This window comes from Elephas maximus, chromosome 20 (assembly GCF_024166365.1).
Source record: "Elephas maximus indicus isolate mEleMax1 chromosome 20, mEleMax1 primary haplotype, whole genome shotgun sequence".
NCBI classification, from domain to species: domain Eukaryota; kingdom Metazoa; phylum Chordata; class Mammalia; order Proboscidea; family Elephantidae; genus Elephas; species Elephas maximus.
The window spans coordinates 33585231-33604799 of NC_064838.1; the positions used below are offsets into that span (position 1 = coordinate 33585231).

Below are 19569 nucleotides of genomic sequence, written 5' to 3' on the forward strand. Positions count from 1 at the left end.
CCAGCTTTCACATCCATATGATACCATTGAAAATACCATGGCCTGGGTCAGGCGCACCTTAGTCTTCAGGGTGCCATCTTTGCTCTTCAACACTTTGAAGAGGTCCTTTGCAGCAGATTTGCCCAATGCAATGCGTCTTCTGATTTCTTGACTGCTGCTTCCATGGCTGTTGATTGTGGATCCAAGTAAAATGAAATCCTTGACAACTTCAATCTTTTCTCCGTTTATCATGATGTTGCTCATTGGTCCAGATGTGAGGATTTTTGTTTCTTTTTGTTGAGGTGCAATCCATACTGAAGGCTGTGGCCTTTGATCTTCATTAGTAAGTGCTTCAAGTCCTCTTCACTTTCAGCAAGCAAGATTGTGGTTGTGTCATCTGCATAATACAGGTTGTTAATGAGTCTTCCTCCAATCCTGATGCCCCGTTCTTCTTCATATAGTCCAGCTTCTCAGACTATTTGTTCAGCATACAGATTAAATAGGTATGATGAAAGAATACAACCCTCACGCACACCTTTCCTGAGTTTAAACCAATCAGTATTACCTTGTTCTGTCTGAAAAACTGCCTCTTGATCTATGTAAAGGTTCCTCACGAGCACAATTAAGTGTTCTGGAATTCCCATTCTTCGCAGTGTTATCCGTAGTTTGTTATGATCCACACAGTCGAATATCGACAGGGAACTGCCAGAAATTCAAGCTGGTTTCAGAAAAGGACATGGAACTAGGGATATCATTGCTGATGTCAGATGGATCCTGGCTGAAAGAAGAGAATACCAGAAGGATGTTTACCTGTGTTTTATTGACTATGCAAAGGCATTCGATTGCTATTATCGTGCCCAATTTTACAGATGGGCACATTGTGTCCCAGAGAGGTGAAGTGCACCCAAGGTCACACAGCCAGCAAGAGGCAGAGCTGGGGACCAAGCTTGCTGCCTCCCTCTCCACCCTGCCCCCCAGCCTTTTCTCCCAGGAGCCCTTACGCTGACAGTGTGGAGTACATTCCAGGCCCCCCCCCCAAAACCCATGCCCACCCCGGTGCCACTTCGGGAATGCCAGGTCTCTGCTCCCTCTGTGGTGGCTCTGTGCCTGGCAGCAACCTTCTTTAAGAAGTGTTCGGCCTTCCTGCAGAACTCCAGTCTTAATTTTAGCTTGGAGGCCTGCCACGGGAGGCTTTAACAAGAGGCAGGCCGAAGTTATGTGGGACAGCTGTCAGCCGGCATGCTGGGTGGGGCCTATTTAGCCGGCAGGGGCACAAGTCTGGGGACACTGAGCTGGTCTCTCTGCCCCAGCGTTTTCTGCCCCGCCAGCCCCGCGGCGCGGATCTCCTCCGGCGGATCCACCCACCTCCGCTATGATGGCTGAAGAGCACACGGACCTCGACCTCGAAGCCCAGATCGTCAAGGACATTCACTGCAAAGAGATCGACTTGGTGAACCGAGACCCCAAGAACATTAACGAGGACATAGTCAAGGTAGGCTCGGGCCGCTGCCCTTGGCGGGGCCTGCCCTGCCTGGCCCTGAAGGTGTCACCTTTGGAGAACGGGATGGTTTCTGCTCCAGGCACAATTAACTTTCCTGAAAAGAGGTCTGTGACTCTGTTTTGTCCTTCTCACCCCCCCCCAAAAGGCATGTGCAGCCCCCAAAGAGCCTTTAGCACAAACAGGAGCAAAAAATTCCTGGCACATACATACACAGCCCAGGTTGATCAGGGCAGGAGAGGCAGGTTATGGGGAAAGTGCCTCCCACTCTCTGTAACTCTCCCATTCGCTCCTGGCCCTCGTCCTGGAAGGAACAAGAAAAGGGGCCAAGTTGGGCTATTTTCTGTGCCAGGGGAAATTTCTGCGGTCTCCACAGTGGGCGAGGGGTTAATCTCCAGAGGATGGCTTCTAGAAAAGTTGGCAGTCCCGCAAAGTGACACTCACTCTCCCAGAGCTCTGCCCAGCACTTGTATGTCTGGCTGCCAAGCCAAGGGGGCCTCCCTGGTCGGCCAGCCAGGAGCAGGGCAGAGGCGTCCTCAGAGGGTGCCATCCCTGAAAAGGAATGTCTGACCTAAAAGGAGGCCCCCCATGGCCACTGCCTGAAACCAGGCCTCTGGCCTCACCTGGATGACTCCAGCGGCCTAGCTGCCCCCAGGCCCATGCACTCCCACCCAGCCTCTTCACCATAGCCAGAAGAATCTTTTAAGAGTCGAATTCCTCAGAGCAGGGTCCCCGATCACCAACCTCAGAGCCACTGGAGGAGGCTTTCAAAGTGTGGGTGACTGGGGTTTCCAGTTTCAACTGAATGGGTCATAATCTCACACTAGCACTGTTTCCAATAGAAATAGAAGGCAACCACCTACTAATTTTCAATTTTCTAGTAGCCACATTGAGGTCCCAGGGTGGTAGAAATGGTTAAGCACTTGACTGCTCACCAAAAGAGTGGTGGGCGGAACCCACCCAGAGGCTCCTTGGAAGACAGGCTTGGTGGTCTGCTTCTGAAAGATTACAGCCATTGAAAACCCCATGGGGAGGCTCTGCTCTGCATACATGGGGTCACTATGAGTCAGAACTGACTGGACAACAGCTGGGTTTTTTTTGGTTAGTAGCTACGTTAAAAAAAAAAATGGTGGGGGGAGAACAGGTGGAATTAATTTTAGTGATTTTTTTAATTTAACCCAATATATCCAGAATAGTACCATTTCAACATGTAATCAATTCTCAATGAACTATTGTACATTCTTTCTTCATCTTTAAAATTCAGTGTGTATTATTTTTACACTTAGGGTACGTCTCAATTTGAAGTACTTGTTCTGAATTTGGATTTCATAATTCACAGTTGAAAATAGATTCATTGTTCCAGACATACTCAAAAGTTTTCCAATAACAGAATCGAGTACCAGGATTTAGTTCCAATTAATTAAAATTAAATGAAATCTAAAATTCCTCATCATACTAGCTGCATTTCAAGAGCTCAAAGCTGACAGTCACCATGTTAGACAGTGGCTCTAGGGCTTGTTCTGAAGCAAGCCCCTGGACTGCCCTTCTCAGCGGGGCACCTCCCATGTGGATAGAGCCTAAACTCTCCACGTGGATTTCAAGGCCCAGCACATTCTGGCCCCAACCTGCTTCTTCTGCCTTGTTTGCTCCAGGACCAGCCATGCCAACCAAGACACACTACCATGCCTTTGCCAGGAATGCCCGCCTTCAAGGCCCAACTTGAATGTCATGTCACCTCTTCCTGGAAGCCTTCCCCAACTTCACCAATCAGATGCTCTCTCCCCTCCGCCTCATTCACTCAGGGCATTCCTCCACAACAGCACACACACAAAAAAACACAAACCCATTACCATCCAGTTGATTCTGAATCGTGGTGACCTCCTGTGTTACAGAGTAGAACTGCTCCATAGGGTTTTCTTGGCTGTAATCTTTAAGGAAGCAGATCGCCAGGCCTTTCTTTCACTGCATCTCTGGATGGGTTTGAACTGCTACCTTTCAGTTAGTAGACAAGACCAAACAGCTTGTGCCACCACAATAGCACATACTGTATTATATGTCTTTGTATCTATCATTAGCGATGGAGACAGGGTAATTACAGCACGGTGTGAAAAGTTCTGTCACAGGAAACTTAGGGAACAAATTTTGCAAACTGAAAAGCACTTCGTATATAAATGTGAAGTATTATTAGTCATGGTTTCTGTAGTGTGGTGTCAATGGAATAGGACTGGCCTTGACTTTAACAGACTTGATTTCAAATCTAGGATCTCCTACAGAAAAAATAATGGCATGGGGCGGGTCACCTAAGTTCTCTGAGCTTCAGTTTCCCCCTGTGAAAAGAGAATAATATAATTCACCTCCAGGGGGTAAATGAATCTCAGAGCAGCACTGTGCAATAGAAATGGAATGTGAGGGGTAAAGGAGCTGAGGGGTTTGAAAGTGCCTCACAGTTTCTGGCACATGGCAAGAGTATGGCAAAGGCGAGCTCCATAGAAACGTCCGGGAGCTCACAGTCCGGAGGACATGAGAACTCAGCCATGGGCCAGCGTTTACACCCAGGTTGTTCCCTGGGTGGGGCAGTGGTGGCTCACGGGTAGGATTCTCGCCTTCCATGCAGGAGACTTGGGGTTGAGTCCTAGCCAGCACTCCTTATGTACAGCCACTACCTACCTGTTATTGGAGGTTTTCGTGTTGCTATGATGTTGAACAGGTTTCAGTGGAGCACCCAGACTAAGAAGGACTAGAAAGAAAGGCCTGGTGATCTACTTCCAAAAATCAGCCAACGGAAGCTGTACTGGTCACAAGGGTCCACTGTGCATAGGGTCGTCATGAGTCAGGGACCAACTCCATAGCAGCTGACAATGACAACATCCCCTGGATGGCCCCTGGGGGGGTTGCTAGGGGGTGGAGAAGAGGACCCCGTGGGTGAACATGGTATCCAGGGAGACCCACAGCAGGTGCCAGTGTAGAGGGGGCTCTTGGGTCCTGCTGAGCCCGGAGTGAAATTCTAATCTGGAGGGAGGGGTGGGATCAGGCAGCAGAGACAAGCCACCTTTTGCAGCCTCCCCTTGGGGCTGAGAGCTATCCTACGCTGGGGGCCCCTTGCCTCAGGAAAACATTACTCAGAGGCGAAAGCAAAAAGCAAATAATTTTGATGAAAAGAGGTTGTGATTTGGTATTTATGGGACATGCTCTGGTCTGGTCTGTGTGCAACCATCACCAGTATTCATTGCCAAATTTTCCATCACAACAGCTACTCAAAAACAAAACCAAACCCAGTGCCGTCTAGTCGATTCTGACTCATAGAGACCCCATAGGACAGAGTAGAAGTGCCCCATAGAGTTTCCAAGGAGTGGTTGGCGGATTCGAACTGCCGTCCCTTTGGTTAGCAGCCGTAGCACTTAACCACTACTCCACCAGGGGTTCCAATAGCTACTCAGTGCTTCCTAAACAATGGCTCCCCCTTTGGGTTGAGGAGTTATTTGGCTTTTTCTTTTATTTTTAATGAGTGAGAAATGAAAACGTTTAGATATTTAGAATAAACCAAACCCGTTGCCGCCAAGTCAATTCTGACTCATAGCAACCCTACAGGACAGCGTAGAACTGCCCCACGGGGTTTCTCCGGAAGCTGGTGGAGTCCAACAGCTGACTTTTTGGTTAGCAGCTGTAGCTCTTAACCACTGTGCCCCCAGGGCTCTGATATTTAGAATACCCAGTGCCTTCGAGTCGATTCCAACTCATAGGGAGCATAAAATAAAGTTGAATAAAGATCACAAATAAGTTCAAGCAGACTTCAGTTTTACAGTAAGTTAGAGAATAAGGAAAAGGAAGAAAGAGGGTGTGGCTAGAGGGGGAAGGGCGTTCTGTCTTCACCTGTCCAACCTGCTGATCACCTGGTTTCTTTTATCAACTGGGGAAAAGCGAAGATAAAGAGAGGAGGAAGGAAAATTGAGGGACAGAGGGAGTGAGACAAAGAGATGGGAAGAAAGAGAAATGAAGACGGGTGGAGGTGAAGGCTGGAAGGCCTCGGTGGCACCCATCAGGGGTGGCTTCACGTGTGGTGATAGGCTCCATGTGGGCTGGGAGCGAGTGACACAGAAAGAATGCTGGATGTTGGATCAGGCTACCAAGACCCAAGTTCTGGTCCTGGCCTTGACACGAGCTTGCTGTGTAATTCTGGGCAAATCCGTTTCCCTCTCTGGGCCTGAGTCCCTGGTGCAGACAGAGGCTGGGTGGAAAGAGGGAGGCCCAGTCCTCCACCAGCAGCCACCAGCCGCTGCAGTTTCACATAGAAAAGTCAAGGATGAAGAGAGGAGAGAGACCCATCATGTCCGTGGCTTTGATGCCCAGCCAGGGGAGGAACTTGCTTTTGGTTTTCCTCTGTCAAAACTGTCCCAAGCAAGGCCTGGCTCTGCCCTTGAGCCAGGCTGGAAAATGAGTGCCAAAAGGTAGAAGGCAAGCCCTGTACAGGGTGTGGGGCTAGAGCCAGGGCAGAGCCAAAGCTCAATGGGGTTAGAGCTGGGGACATGGGAAGAGAGCCCTGCCCCCATCCCTCCTTACCGTCACCACCCCACCATCATCACAAACATTGATTCCACGAATTGCTACTATGCGCCAGGCACTGTGCTCTCAGAGGAGAGGGTGAAGAACAAGATAGATGCATGTCATGTATGCCTCCATGCCGGGGGGTGAGAATGTACACTACAGGTCCCCAGGGCTCTTTGACTTGCCAGTGGGTATACCTGAGGTCACTTTTCCCTTCAGGCTCATGTTGAAAAGGCTCTAACCTCCTCCCCCAGATATGCCTATGGTACCCCAGCCCCACCCCAAAGTCACCCCGAGTAATTTCTGAGAGGCCTCAGAGCTACTTCATCAGTAGCTTCATCTCTCTCCCTTACTCACACTTAGTCACCTGGGTGCTAAAGCTCAGAGGCTCACCCACATCCTTCAGCTTCTGGCCTCAAGCTCCTCTCCTCAGGAATGCAAAGGCAGCCCTTCAAACAGGACAGGGGGATGACACAATCCCAGCCCCCCACCATGCTAGGTCCCACCCCACCTCCAACCCACACCTTTCACAAAACTCCCTCCTCCTTCAACAACACAAACACCCTTTTGCCTATCAGCTCAGACTAATAAATGCCAGAAGAACCAGTAGCTCCCCAGTTCTGCAAGCTCTGCTCCCAGCTTGGGCCCCTCTGGGACACCCTACTGCACAAAGAGGAAACTGAACCATTACCTCCTCTTGAAAAGAATTCAATCCCACAGAGAAGATAACGCTAAAGTGATGATAATATGAGAGAAGGTGCTTAACGCCATAATTTAGGGCTAGATGAAGTGTCAAGGGAGGTTAGGAGAGAAGAAAACTCCTTTCACCTGGGGAAATCAGGCGCTGGCTTCAGGGGGGAGAAGTCTCCAAGGTGTGTAAAAAATGGAAAGCGTTTAAAACGTGGGAAGGGGAAAAAGCTTTCCAATGAGAGGAAACAAAATTAGCAAAGGTGTGAAGGCTTTTCACAACATCAGGAGGAATGTTGGGCAGAGTTGGCAAATGTGAGGGAGCATGTTGTGACATCCCATTCCTGTGTTCACAGCAGACATTACTAACCGATCACAGCACTGTTCCAGGAAGCCACACACCACCAACCAGTCAGAGTTGGCACAACAAATGAAACCTCTTTGCTACTCTGTCTGCAGAACAATGAGCTGTTCTATTGAACTAGGGCCGATCATCTGAAAAAGAATTTGTGGGAGAGAAGGCAGGAAGGGCAGGTTGAGGTTAAATTATGGAGAGTTATCCAATCCACCATTTCCTTTGGAAATGTCTTGCCTTTTCTATCAATTACCCCTAAGAAAGGACACTTTGGACTAATTTACACTGAAGTATTGATGACTTTTCAGTGTTACAGGGACTTCTGGATATCAACTAGTCTAGTGTTCTCAAAATGTGGTCCTCTTTCTTGGGGAGCTTGTTAAAATGCAGATTCCTGGGTCCCACCACCAGAAATTCTTATTCAGCAGGGCTGGTGAGCACCCTGGACAACTGTTTTATACTTTCAAGACTGGGTGTCAGCAAACTACTCCCCCTCATCCTATAGAGGAGAAACCGGGGTCCAGACTTATCACTTGTTTTCCTAATGACACAGTATTTCAGTTATCTAATTCTGTGTAACAAATCACCCAGCAATAATCATTTTATGATTGCTCCCAATTCTGTGGGTTGAGTGGGCTCAGCAGGGCAGTTCTCACGTAGCCATAGTCAGATGCCAGCCGAGGCTGCAATCATATGGGGGCTCCACTGAGCTGGACCATCCTCGGTGGCTCACTCACAGGGCTGGCACCCAGGGGGATGGCTGGAAGGCTGGCTTAGCTGGGGCATTGAACCAGTAGGACCTCTCTCTCTACATGGTTTCAGGACCTCTCCTTCACGTGGACCCTCCACTGGTCTCCATATGGGCTAGATGGACATCTAACATGGTGGCCCAGGGCTTCCAAAACCCAGCTGCAGAGGCTGCCAGGCATTCTTAAGGCATCCTTCTGGAATGGCCCAGCGACACTTCTGCCACATTCTGGTGGATAAAGCAAGTCAACGGATGAGACCGTACACGGACACAACACTGAGAAGCATGACTCATGGGGTCCTCTGGGGACTAGCTAACAGCCCACAGAAAGGTGGTACACAACCAAGCCTAGAACCCAACCTGGGGCTGTTTCTACTGCTCCCCACTCCCACCTGCACCGAGTCTCTTGAAGGCAGAGGCTGGTAAAGGACCAGTTTTATTATTATTCCAATTTCTTGTATGCCAATACTTTTACAAACAATAAAAATGGCTAGAAAAGTGAAATAAAAAGTCACGTGCAATATAAGCTTCAATTTATTATTATTAGATTCAAAATCCCTGTGCCAAATTTCAGTGGGCATTCCTAACCACTGCCTCCCAATTTCAGAACTTACCTGGGGTCTGCACTGGTTTGTGGTAACAAGGTAGCAGGCTAGGACACACCAAGCAAAGCAAAGCCATTCACTCGGGTTTTTTGACTCCAAAGCTAATTCCATTTCACTAGGGACCTTGGCCCAATGCACTCCGTGTACAGCTGGGAAAAAAGCAAAAAACCAGAGGCCCAGAGAGGGAAAGCACCATGGCCAAAATCACAGAGCAGCTCTCTCCCCTGCCCAGAGCTACCTCACCCGCCCACAGATACCCTGTCTGAATCTGCCCGGGCCTCTGGACACCTCCGCCCACGGGACTGAGTCACGCAGGAATCTGAGGGCAGTATTTTTGACAGGGGTGGCGGCTCACCTCCCACGCACCCTGGGGCAATAGCCTGGCCCTGCTGGCCTGCGCCTGGGCGGGGCTCGTGCACCGGCTGGTTCCGATTAATCCACTGGCTCTCTTGCTGTTCCAAAAATAAATAAATCAGAGAAGCGGCAGCCACTGAACCAGCAGCAGGCATTCTCCCCCTCCCGCCCCAGGCCCCTCCTTCCAGAGGCTGGCGCAGTGGATTCAGCGCCCCCACCACCCTCCAAGAAAAAGCCGTCTGCCCGCCACTTCTGGAAACTGAGAAGTGAAGTCACTGAGCGCTTCTGATAAACTGGCACGCCCGCCCAGGGCTGCCTGCACCGGATCTTATAAATATCTCTTCCTACTAGCGCGCTATCACCAAAGCCCTCTCCACTCTCAAATCCAAGTTAGGGGAACAGCTGCCTCCTCCCAGCCCAGACCAGTCCTTTGATAGCTCGGGGAGAGCTGACCCGCAGAAAACGCAGCAGTCACCCACACTCAGTGCCCCAAGGACAATTCACGGCAAATTACTCAAAGGCAACACCAGAGGCTTCTTCGAAACAATGATGATTAAAACGCACGACAGAGAGATCCTTGGGGGGTGGGATTGTTACCCAAGTAGAAAATGAGAGAAGGAACTCCGTCCATCTTACTGGCTCAGACCAAGACACCCTTCCCCCCCACACACACCACACACACACACAGTTATGACTACTTGAGCTGGAGAATTAATATACTTGTGATCTGGGTGTCCACAGAATTTCTGAGATAGCTTTTCATAGGCGCTTCAAAGCATTTGAGCAAAAAACCATCACTGAGTATCTATGAAGCACCAGGTATCATGCTAAACATTGCCCAAGAGATAGTGAAAATAGTGCCTAGCACAAAGAGGGTGTTCAGTAAATATTTGTTTGGATGGGTGGATGGATGATGGATGGATGGATGGAGGGAAGGAGGGAGGGAGACTTAGATGGGTGAGCGGATGGGTGGGCAGGTGGATAGATGGATAGATAATTGGGTGGTAAGATGGATTAAAGTCTCTGGGTGGTACAAACGATTAAGCACTCAGCTACTAACTGAAAGGTTGGCAGTTCGAATTCAACCAGAGATGCCTTGAAAGAAAGGCCTGGCAATCTACTTCTGAAATGTCATAGCCCTTGAAACCCTGTGGAGCAGTTCTACTCTGATACACATGGGATTGCCATGAATCAGAGTCAACTTTACCTTGACAGCACCTGGTTTGTTTGTTGCTTGTTTGTTTTTTTAGATGGACTGAGAGATAAGTGGGTGGATAGACAAATAGATATATGGATGGGTGGGTGGGTAGATGGGTGGATGAACAGAAGAAAAAATTACCTCTATTCCTCACAACAAGGTTGTAAGAAATAGCAAGGTTGGTATTATTAACCCCATTTTACAGATGAGAAAATGACGCTCCAAGAGATTCACGACCTGCCAAAGTCACTCATCTGGTCAGCAACCGCACTGACATGCAAAGCCACGGTTGGCATTGTAGCTTCCTATTTGAATAAAGCACTATATACATAACAACCACCACCACCAACAGCTAAGTTATCAGTCAGGAACTCTGTGTAGGAAATGTTCGAAGTACTTCAAATGTTTTAACTCATTTCATCCTCCGATAACCTTTACGAGATAAATACTAGGGAAATGAGGCACAGAGAGGTTATGTAACTTGCTTAAGGCCACACAGCCCATAAGTAGCAGAGCTGGAACTTGAACCTAAGTCATGGGACTTTATAGCCAGGGCCCTTTCCACTGTGCTGCCTTCTAGAGGCCAGACACAAATAATAAAATATGTTGATGGAGGAATATGCTGGGACAAAGGAGCAAAGCTGGCTGGGCTGCAGAGGGGCTGGAAAATTGCTGGCAGGTTGGAGTGGGAGGGTGGCTGGGAAGAAGGAGTCATGGACATTGCACTGGGGCAGGTGTCTCTGGATGAATAGAGCCAGGCCTGGGAGGGGGCAGCCACTCCCCCCAACAGTCACAGGGCTGCCAACATCTACCTCAGAGTCCAACCCCAGGTAGGGCAATATAAGGACACGGGTTTAGAGTCGGGACACCTTGATTCAGTCTGGGCTTGACCATCAACCCCCTGTGAGAGCCTACACCAGGGACCTCCCCTATCTGGGCCCATTTGCTCACCTGTAAGGTGAGGGGGCAGGACTGGGCTATCTGTTAGTAGGGGGCACTGTTCTAAGTAACAGTCACGGGAAAGGCAGGAGGGACCACCAGGTGCTGAGTAGGCCAGCAGTCAGAGGGGCGGGAAGGAAGGAGGACTCGGGTCTGCTGGGACAAAGGCAGGGAAGCAAGCCTGCGCCTAAACACTTCCCTCTGCTGATAAAGTCCTGAGGCCTCAGCAGGTCCCTAGGAACCCACCCTCTGTTAAGAGGCAGCTGCTGGCATAGGCCTGGGCATGGGCCATGATGGGGGTGGGAGCAGGCTGCAATCAGGCAGGACCCAGGCTCTGGGGGAGGTGAATGAAACTAGATAACCGTGAAGGTATATCAAAGTCAAGGTTAGAATGGTCCCCTGGGCCTATACTCCCCAGCTTCTCAGCCTGGAAAGCTGCCCCAAGAAGAAAAAGCTTCTCTGGAGTTTTGCCTGATGTAAGTCAGACATAGAAGATGCCAGCCCTTTCCATTTGCTCTCCAAAGCCATGAGATGTCCCCCAACCAACCTGGGCCTTCTTTTCCAAATGTCCAGCACACCACTTTTCCATCCCTGCCTCTAAACTCCACAGTCCCACAAACTCCTAGCCAGCCACTACCTCCTGGAAGCTCTCTAGGGAGAAGTGAGGCCCATATGCTTCCCTCCAACCCTCTCCTCCCACACAGGGCCATGTTTCAGAGGTTAAGTGATCTCTGCTGAGACCCCCAGAATAGAAAGCTGGGCCCTCCTGACTCCCCAGAGCAGCTTCTCCATATGGCCTGTAGCCTGGAATCTCACCCTGTTGACTTTGCCCCTTGGGTACGGTTTCCTCCTCAGCTGCCCCAGCCACCAAGCACAGGGGATGCAGGGATCCAAGGCAGTGCGCGGGAGCTCAGAGTCCAAGTTAAGTGAGACAAGGGGATGCAACATTGTACATACAACATGGGTATATTCACTCTTTCCCAAAAAAACCATGATACTAGGAAGTAATGCACAGAAGTACCAATATTTTGGGGGGCAGTGGTGGTTCAGGGGTAGAATTCTCACCTTCCATAGGAAGGCCCAGGTTCAATTCCTGGCAATGCCCCTTATCCTCGGCCACCACCAATCTGTCAACGGATGCTAGATAGTTGCTACGATGCTGAACAAGCTTCAGCAGAGCTTCCAGACTAAGACGGACTAGGAAGAAAGGACTGGCAATCTACTTTAAAAAATCAGCCAGTGAAAACCCTACGGACCACAACAGTCTGACCCACAACCAATCACGGGGCTGGCCAGGGCCAGGCAGCATGTTGTTTGTTGTACATGGGCTTGCCATGAGTCAGGGGTGACCCAACAGCAGCTAACGATAATATTTTTAGTACTAGAGAAATACAAATTGGGAACAGTTTTGCTTGCTTTATGCACTTCTCTGAATTTTCTGTAATGTGGCTATGCTATTTCATAATGAAAAGTACTTTTAATCAAAACTATACGGTTGCTATGAGTTGGAATCGACTCGACGGCAAGGGATAAACTTAGAGGAGAGGATCCCCTTCTCTAACAGAAGTGGGAAAGGGACCGACCCCCAAAGATTGAAGTTTGGAAGATTGAAGTTTCAGTTCTGACCCACTGGTCCCTCCCACCTATTAGCCCCGCGTTCCTGAGCCATCAACTGTGTGTTCATTCAACCCACTTGTATTAAAACAGCCCAGGAGCACTGCAGAAAGAAATATCACACAACGGTTTAAAGCAGAAAAGCTGACTTGGCAGCAGACAGCGCTTAATTCCCCCCGCACCAGGACCTACCTGGTAGTAACCATTGGCAGGTAGGTAGTTAAGTCCTCAGGTTCCCACGGGGCTTGTCAATCCTCGGGTGGCTTTTACAGCATTTGTTCCTCCTCACACTACCCCTCCACGCACCATCTTACACACAAGGCAGCTAGGGCTTAGTGACACTAAACGTCACATGTGAGAAAGCCCCTAGATCGTGCCTAAGGCACAGCAGGGACTCAGGGAAAGTTAGTTAAGTGACTTGGCTGAGAACAGTTTTTTTTTGTTCCACTGTTTCCCACCCCCCCCCCCCACTTCCCAAATGGAACCTCAGTCACGTCATCAGTGTAATGGGTGACCAGGGTCACTGAGTGCCAATGTTCCTTCCAGCATCAAGGGAGGAGTGCGGTGGGCAGGGGAGGGAGGAAAGCCTGAAGTGGCTGCATTACTAGAGCAAGGAAAACAGATGCAGTTCCTTCAGGCCAGCTCGGCCACAGTCAGAGATGAGGTACCTTTACTAGCCAGACAGGTTCGTCCCAGGGATGGTGTGGCTGTCAGTCTGCCACATCCCAGATCCTAAAGCACCTCTCTGACTCACGGCCAGCACCCTAAACTAGGTCACGTCATCTCCTATCTGAGCACTGCAATGGCTCCCACTGGTCGGCCACATCCATCCTCACTCCTGCCCCTGCCACCTCCCAATTGCACCCCCAGAATAGGCTGCTGGACACCCAGGCCCTACCAAGTCATCCCTGCACAGAAACCTTCCCAGGCTGCCCAGTGCCCCAAGCTCTGTTCTGTCTCTCCTGCCCAGCCTCACTCCGGCCATTCTTGGCTTGCACTTGGCCTTCTGGAATCATCTGCATCTCACTGAGGGCACACAGTGTCTACCCCACTAGTCCTGGCAGTGACTGCTTCTTGTGCCCTAAACACTCTTTGCCAGGCCACAGCCCTAACCAGATGTGTCCATCTGGCTACATCAAGTGTCAGCTTAGCCAGAAGTCTCCTTTTCCAGGAAAACTGCCAGGCTGGGGGTGGGTGCACGCAGCCCCTGCTCTTCCCTTAGTGAGCGCTTATCCCTATAGTATAGTTAATGTGGCTGCCTGCCATACACCGTACACTCTGCCAGGGCAGGAACCTTGCCAGTTCACCATCGTGTTGTCAAATCAAAACACACGCAGATTCAGGTAGGGAGAGGCTTTATTCAGAAAAGGGTGGGGGGGAGAATGGATTATTGTACTAGTGGGGGGGGTACAATAGGGAAAATGCTAGAAAGAAACATAGATCAGCAAAGAGTTAGGGAAAAAGCACTTTTCTTTATAGGGACTGAGATTAAACAAAGCTAGAAAAAACCCATGTGTGAGGAATGGGATTAAGGGTGATGTCATTAGTAAACCAGAATGTTTCAAGCTGTGACCAGCTTATTCTCTGGGAAAACCAAGCCATGCTGTCGAGTTTATTCTGATTCATGGCGACCCCATGTGTTACAAAGTAGAACTGCTCCATAGGGTTTTCTTAGCTGTCATCTTCACACAGGAGCCCTGATGGCACAGTGGTTAAGAGCTCTCGGCTGTTACCAAAAAGGTCGGCAGTTCGAATCCACTAGCTGATCCTTGGAAACCCTATGGGGTCATTCTACTCTGTCCTATAGGGTCACTATGAGTCGGAATCGACTGGACAGCAACGGGTTTGGGTTTTTTTTTTTTAAACCTTCACAGAAGCACATCCCCAGACCTATCTTCCGAGAGGCCTCTGGGTGGGTTCGAATCTCCAACCTTTCAGTTAGTAGCAGAATGCTTAACCATCTGCACCTCCCAGGGTCTCCATCTTTATTCACAAAAAATAAAATAAAATAAAATTTTTTTTTTTATTCATAAAAAAGCACCCAATAAATCTCGTGGGCTGTATTTGTCTGTTCAACTCCCTTAGAATCCTAAAACGATAGAATTTGCCAGCTGTGATTCTAACTCTGCCTCTAACTAACTTCTCAGGGCATTTATCCATCAAATGAAGGGTTGGACGGGCTCTTTGTGGTCCCTCTCTGCTCCAGTGCAGAGCTAGTCAGTGTGGTCCCTGAACCAGCAGCACCAGCAGCACCTGGGAGTCGTCCGAAGTGCAGACTCTCAGGCCGCATCCCAGCTCTGCTGAGAAAGAATTTCTAGGGGTGGGGTTTGGCCATCTATGTCTAACAAGCCTCCCCTCCAAGGGATGCTGACACACCAAGCAAAAGTTCAAGGCCAAACCCACTGCCATCGAGTCAATTCCGACTCATAGCGACCCTATAGGACAGAGAAGAACCGCCCCATAGAGTTTTCAAGGAGCGCCTGGTGGATTCGAACTGCCCACCTTTTAGTTAGCTGCCATAGCTCTCAACCACTATACCACCAGGGTTTCCAAGCGGCTCTAAAAGTAGGGAAAATGGCGGCACTGACAATACCCCTTCCCGCCCCTGTAGGTGGATTTTGAAGACGTGATCGCCGAGCCTGTGGGCACCTACAGCTTCGACAGCGTGTGGAAGGTGAGCTACACCACCTTCACCGTCTCCAAGTACTGGTGCTACCGCCTGCTGTCCACGCTGCTGGGCGTGCCGCTCGCCCTGCTCTGGGGCTTTCTGTTCGCCTGCATCTCCTTCTGCCACATCTGGGCGGTGGTGCCCTGCATCAAGAGCTACCTGATCGAGATCCAGTGCATCAGCCACATCTACTCCCTCTGCATCCGCACCTTCTGCAACCCGCTCTTCGCCGCCCTGGGCCAGGTCTGCAGCAGCATCAAGGTGTTGCTGCGGAAGGAAGTCTGAAGCCAGGTGGGGTGATGGGGGTGGCGGGGCAGGGGGAGGCAGGCTACCTGGCCCCACGGGACTGCTCCACGGTACTGCTCTGCTAGGGCATGCTTTCTCTTTAGGGACTGCACACGGTTTAGGGGAGCCAGGAAGAAAAGGCAGCCCAGCCACACAGAAGCACAAGGGTCCCTCCCTCTGCCCCTTCCCCTCTACGATGCCCCCTGTGACCCGGGGCCAAGGGAAGATCATTTGCTAAGAGGGCAGCTACTGCAAGTCTTTGCATTCACTGGTACTGTACCGGCAGAAAGCCGGGGTCAGCCTGTCCACGCACACCCAGGAAAGCACCCAGGGACTGTTGGCGTTAGGAGGGTGGCTCTAATAAAGGGTTTTGACTGCATTCAGGGACTCCTTGTTTTATGTGTATCCATAAAGTTGGTATGCCACCTGTAACGTATATATTTCACAAATATGTATTTCTGAGAAAATACAGTTCACTGTCTTGAGAAACAGAAGTAGGAAAAGTTGGTTGGCCCTTCTCCTGACCAAATTCAAGGATCAGAATAGACGTTGGTTTTTCTTGGGATTCTTTTTTGCTAGGTATTTGCTCCCCCATGTTCCTTGGGAGATTATTTTCCACTGACAGCTATGACCCGGGCCAGCCAGTGGTCACCAACAGAGGGAAGTGACCCTTGAGCTGGCAAGGGCTGGTGGGCATCACTGGGTATCTCTGAGGGCAGGGCTTGAGCTGAAGCCTCTCTGAGCCTTCCCATTGACTCCCCCAGATGCCAAGCCCCTGGCATACCTGTCGTGGCCACTTGACCATATACACCTTCAACCCTAAGAAACGTGTAGGGGGTGGGAGGTCCACTTTGTGCACACCTGGACTCACCATGGCAGTTAAAAGCAACAGAAATGGCATGTCCCACCCCTTCCCACAAAAACAAAAAAAAACTCGGCAATCTTAAATTCTTTAGGGCTGCTTCCTCAAAAAAAGCAAGGGAAGGAGCTTTTTGTGTTTGTGGTCAATTTTTTCTTGGAGGGAGGAGAAACGCTGCATACTTCTCTCAGAGATTTTCAATAGATATTGGCACGTTAAAGGCTCTGATAAACCTTTCCCTAAAGAAACCTCTTTAGATTATAGCCCCCCAGTCCTAGTTAACCTTTTTTTTCCCATGCAACAGCCAGTAAAAGTTCATAGAATTAAGGCTCCACGGAACATGGCTTACAGGTTTTCAGAGGCATCGTTCCATCCCGGCCTGGCTATAAGCCCAAGGGGACCACGGAAGGTGGTGTGGTAGAGTGGACTGCACTTGGATTGGGAGCCCTGACGCAGGGGACCTCTGTTTTAGTACTGCCAAAAAAATATTTTTTTTCTTTTCTGCTCCTAGTTGTATGATCTTGATCAAGTTTCTTACCTTCTCTAGCCTCAATCTTGTCATCCATAAAATGATATCTGCTCTAAAATTTTATGTTTTAATTTTTTTCTTAACATCTAATTATGAAATTTTCAAACACAGAGAAAGTTGGATTTGCAGTGAACACCTACACGCCCACCGCTAGACACTATGATTACATTTTACTGTTCTCGCTTTAGCACATCTCTATCCACCTATCCATCCCTCTATCCATCTCAGTCCCTCTTTCTTTATGCATTTCTAGGTAAGAGGCAGATATCAGTACAATTTACTCCTAAACCCAACCAATCCAAACCCACTGCCATCGAGTCGATTCGAACTCATAGCGACCCTACAGGAGAGAATAGAACTGCCCCATAGAGTTTCCAAGGAGTGCCTGGTGGGTTCAAACAGCTGACCTCTTGGCTAGCAGTGGTAGCACTTAACCACTATGCCAACAGGGTTTCCTACCCCTAAACACGTCACCATTTATCCCTGTTTTTGCAGATGAGAAACTGATAGCCCAGAGAAGTCAGCACACTTGCCAAAAGACTCACAGCTAGGCAAGGTAGCACTCTGGGTTCCAGCCCACCACTTTTCTCTACCCTGGGGCTCCTCCACATTATCGAGTGCACTCAGAAAGCCCAGACACCTCCTGCTGCAAATGATTAAGGCCACTATTACCTCTCTCCTCCGTGAAGGGCTTCCCAGCCCTTTCAAACAGCTCTTGAAATCATTAGGGCATCAGTTTTAGAACTGGAACCTTGGGTTAGGCAGAGATGGTCACCATCTTGGCATTTGTTATAACTGGACTTGACAAGGACTCCAATTCTCCAAGCTTTTGCTCACCTTCTCTGGGGGCAGACTATGGCAGACGCTCAATTACCCATAATGGAACTCGAGAAAGGACACATATTTTAAATGCCTATAGAAGCTCTGTTCCTTCCAGAAAGCGCCGTGAGGAGCAGCGTGCAGACAAGCACTTTGGGGGTGTGAAGAGAATGGACGAGGTTGGGTGGTGGCAGAGTGAGTGTCTGCTCTTGAAAAGCCCTCTCATTGGATACATAAAGATCATCAAGGACTCTTGTTTAAAATGCAGATTCTGGGACCCTGGTTCCAGAGTCTTATTCGATAGTGAGACTCGGGAATCTGCATTTTAACACAAATCCATCTGTGATCCTGGTGCAGGTGGTCCCCAAATCTCACTTGAAGAAATCTTTTTTAGGGTCTCTACTGGCTGACAATCTGGAATCTTACTATTTCCACAGTTAGACTGCAGCACAGTGAGTAAGGCTACATCACACAGAGTTGTTTCTGAGTCTTGAAGCATCTTCTGACAGAACTCTGAAAAACCAGTGTACCTGTGATCCCAGAAAATAAGACCAGGTGTCCTCTCCCACCCCCGAGACAGCCCAAATGGACCACTGTTGTAACCAGGCAGATAAGTTTGCACCCGTGGGAGGGAAATTAAGTCTCCACACCATCAGAGACAGTCAAGGGCAAGAGCAATGTACAAAAAAATGTTTATTAAGTGCACCTTTTATAAAGCAGGTAACAGAGCAGACATCGTGTGACTGGCCACATCATTCATTTGTTGGCCCAGTATACGGGGACACCACACAGTTACCACAGCAGAAGACAGGTGAGGACTTCACAGTTCGCACTAAGCGATGCTTCACTGCAATTAAATGCAAAAATCGTAAGCACTTTGAAACCAAGATCTTTATAAAAGGCAGCCTGCATCATCCCCTTGTGTTTCCTGAGGTCACCCCCAGACTCAGCCCAGGCTGATTCCGACTCAGCGACCCCTCGTACGTCAGAGTAGATCTGTGCTCCACAGAGTTTTCAGTATCTGACTTTTCTGAAGCAGATCACCACGACTGTCTTCTGAGGCACCTCCGGGTGGACTTGAACCTCCAACCTTTCAGTTGGCAACCGAGCACACTACCGGTTTGTGCCACCCAGGGCCTCCAGAGCCATCCCAAGAGGAGACCAAATTATGTGACGAAGGTTTTTTCTCAGAATCCACCAAGTGCTGCCATTTCACTTCTCCATCAGAACAATGAAACATCCCAGAAGAAAACCTGCACGTGCAATTTCCCGGCAGCTCCAGCCACATGTTGATGTGTGAGCAGGTCTAAAATTGGGGGAGAAGGTGGTTTGGAGCCTCAGGCATGGGGACAGAAATGGCTGAACTTCACGTGGCCTGTGGAACTCCCCACATTCATTCTTCTAGGCTTTGGTGGGGGACAGACTAGGACAAACTAGAGTGGGGAGGGGAGTGTATCCAGTGGAACTGTTGAAATCAATTGTCACTTATTTGCTATAAACACAAACCTCTGCCCACAATGAGATCCACGGTCTCCTTCAGAGCTTTCACATGAAGAGAATGAGGAAAGCGGCCCAGTGGGTTCCTAAGCCCAAGAAAGACGGTTGTGTATCTTGTGACTCCAGGAAGGCGCCCTGGTTAGGAAATGTACTGTGAGCTGCTGACTGCTTGATCCCTAGTGGCCTCTGCTGGCGGACTGATGGAGGCTCAGGGTGTCTCAGGCTAGTGAGCAGGGAGGTCCAGATGCTAACAGCACCCTGTCATCACAGTGTTTGCACCCAAAGCACCCTGGCGTTCCAGTGTGTGGGGGCTGAGACCTGAACCAGCATCCCGTTAGCTTCCCAAAGAGCAAGGACTGACTGGTGTCAACATTGTAAGTGTGTGTCATAGCA

At 49.6% G+C, this 19569-nt stretch overlaps 1 protein-coding gene across 1 annotated transcript; it reads left to right on the forward strand.

The window, feature by feature from the left end:
* Window positions 1–1272: 1272 nt before the first annotated feature.
* On the forward strand, window positions 1273–15472 carry CAV3 (caveolin 3). Its single transcript, XM_049862753.1, has 2 exons — window positions 1273–1471; window positions 15131–15472. The coding sequence occupies exons 1-2, from the start codon at window positions 1352–1354 to the stop codon at window positions 15470–15472; spliced, it is 462 nt and encodes a 153-aa protein (XP_049718710.1). The 5' UTR covers window positions 1273–1351.
* The last annotated feature ends 4097 nt before the right edge of the window (window positions 15473–19569 follow it).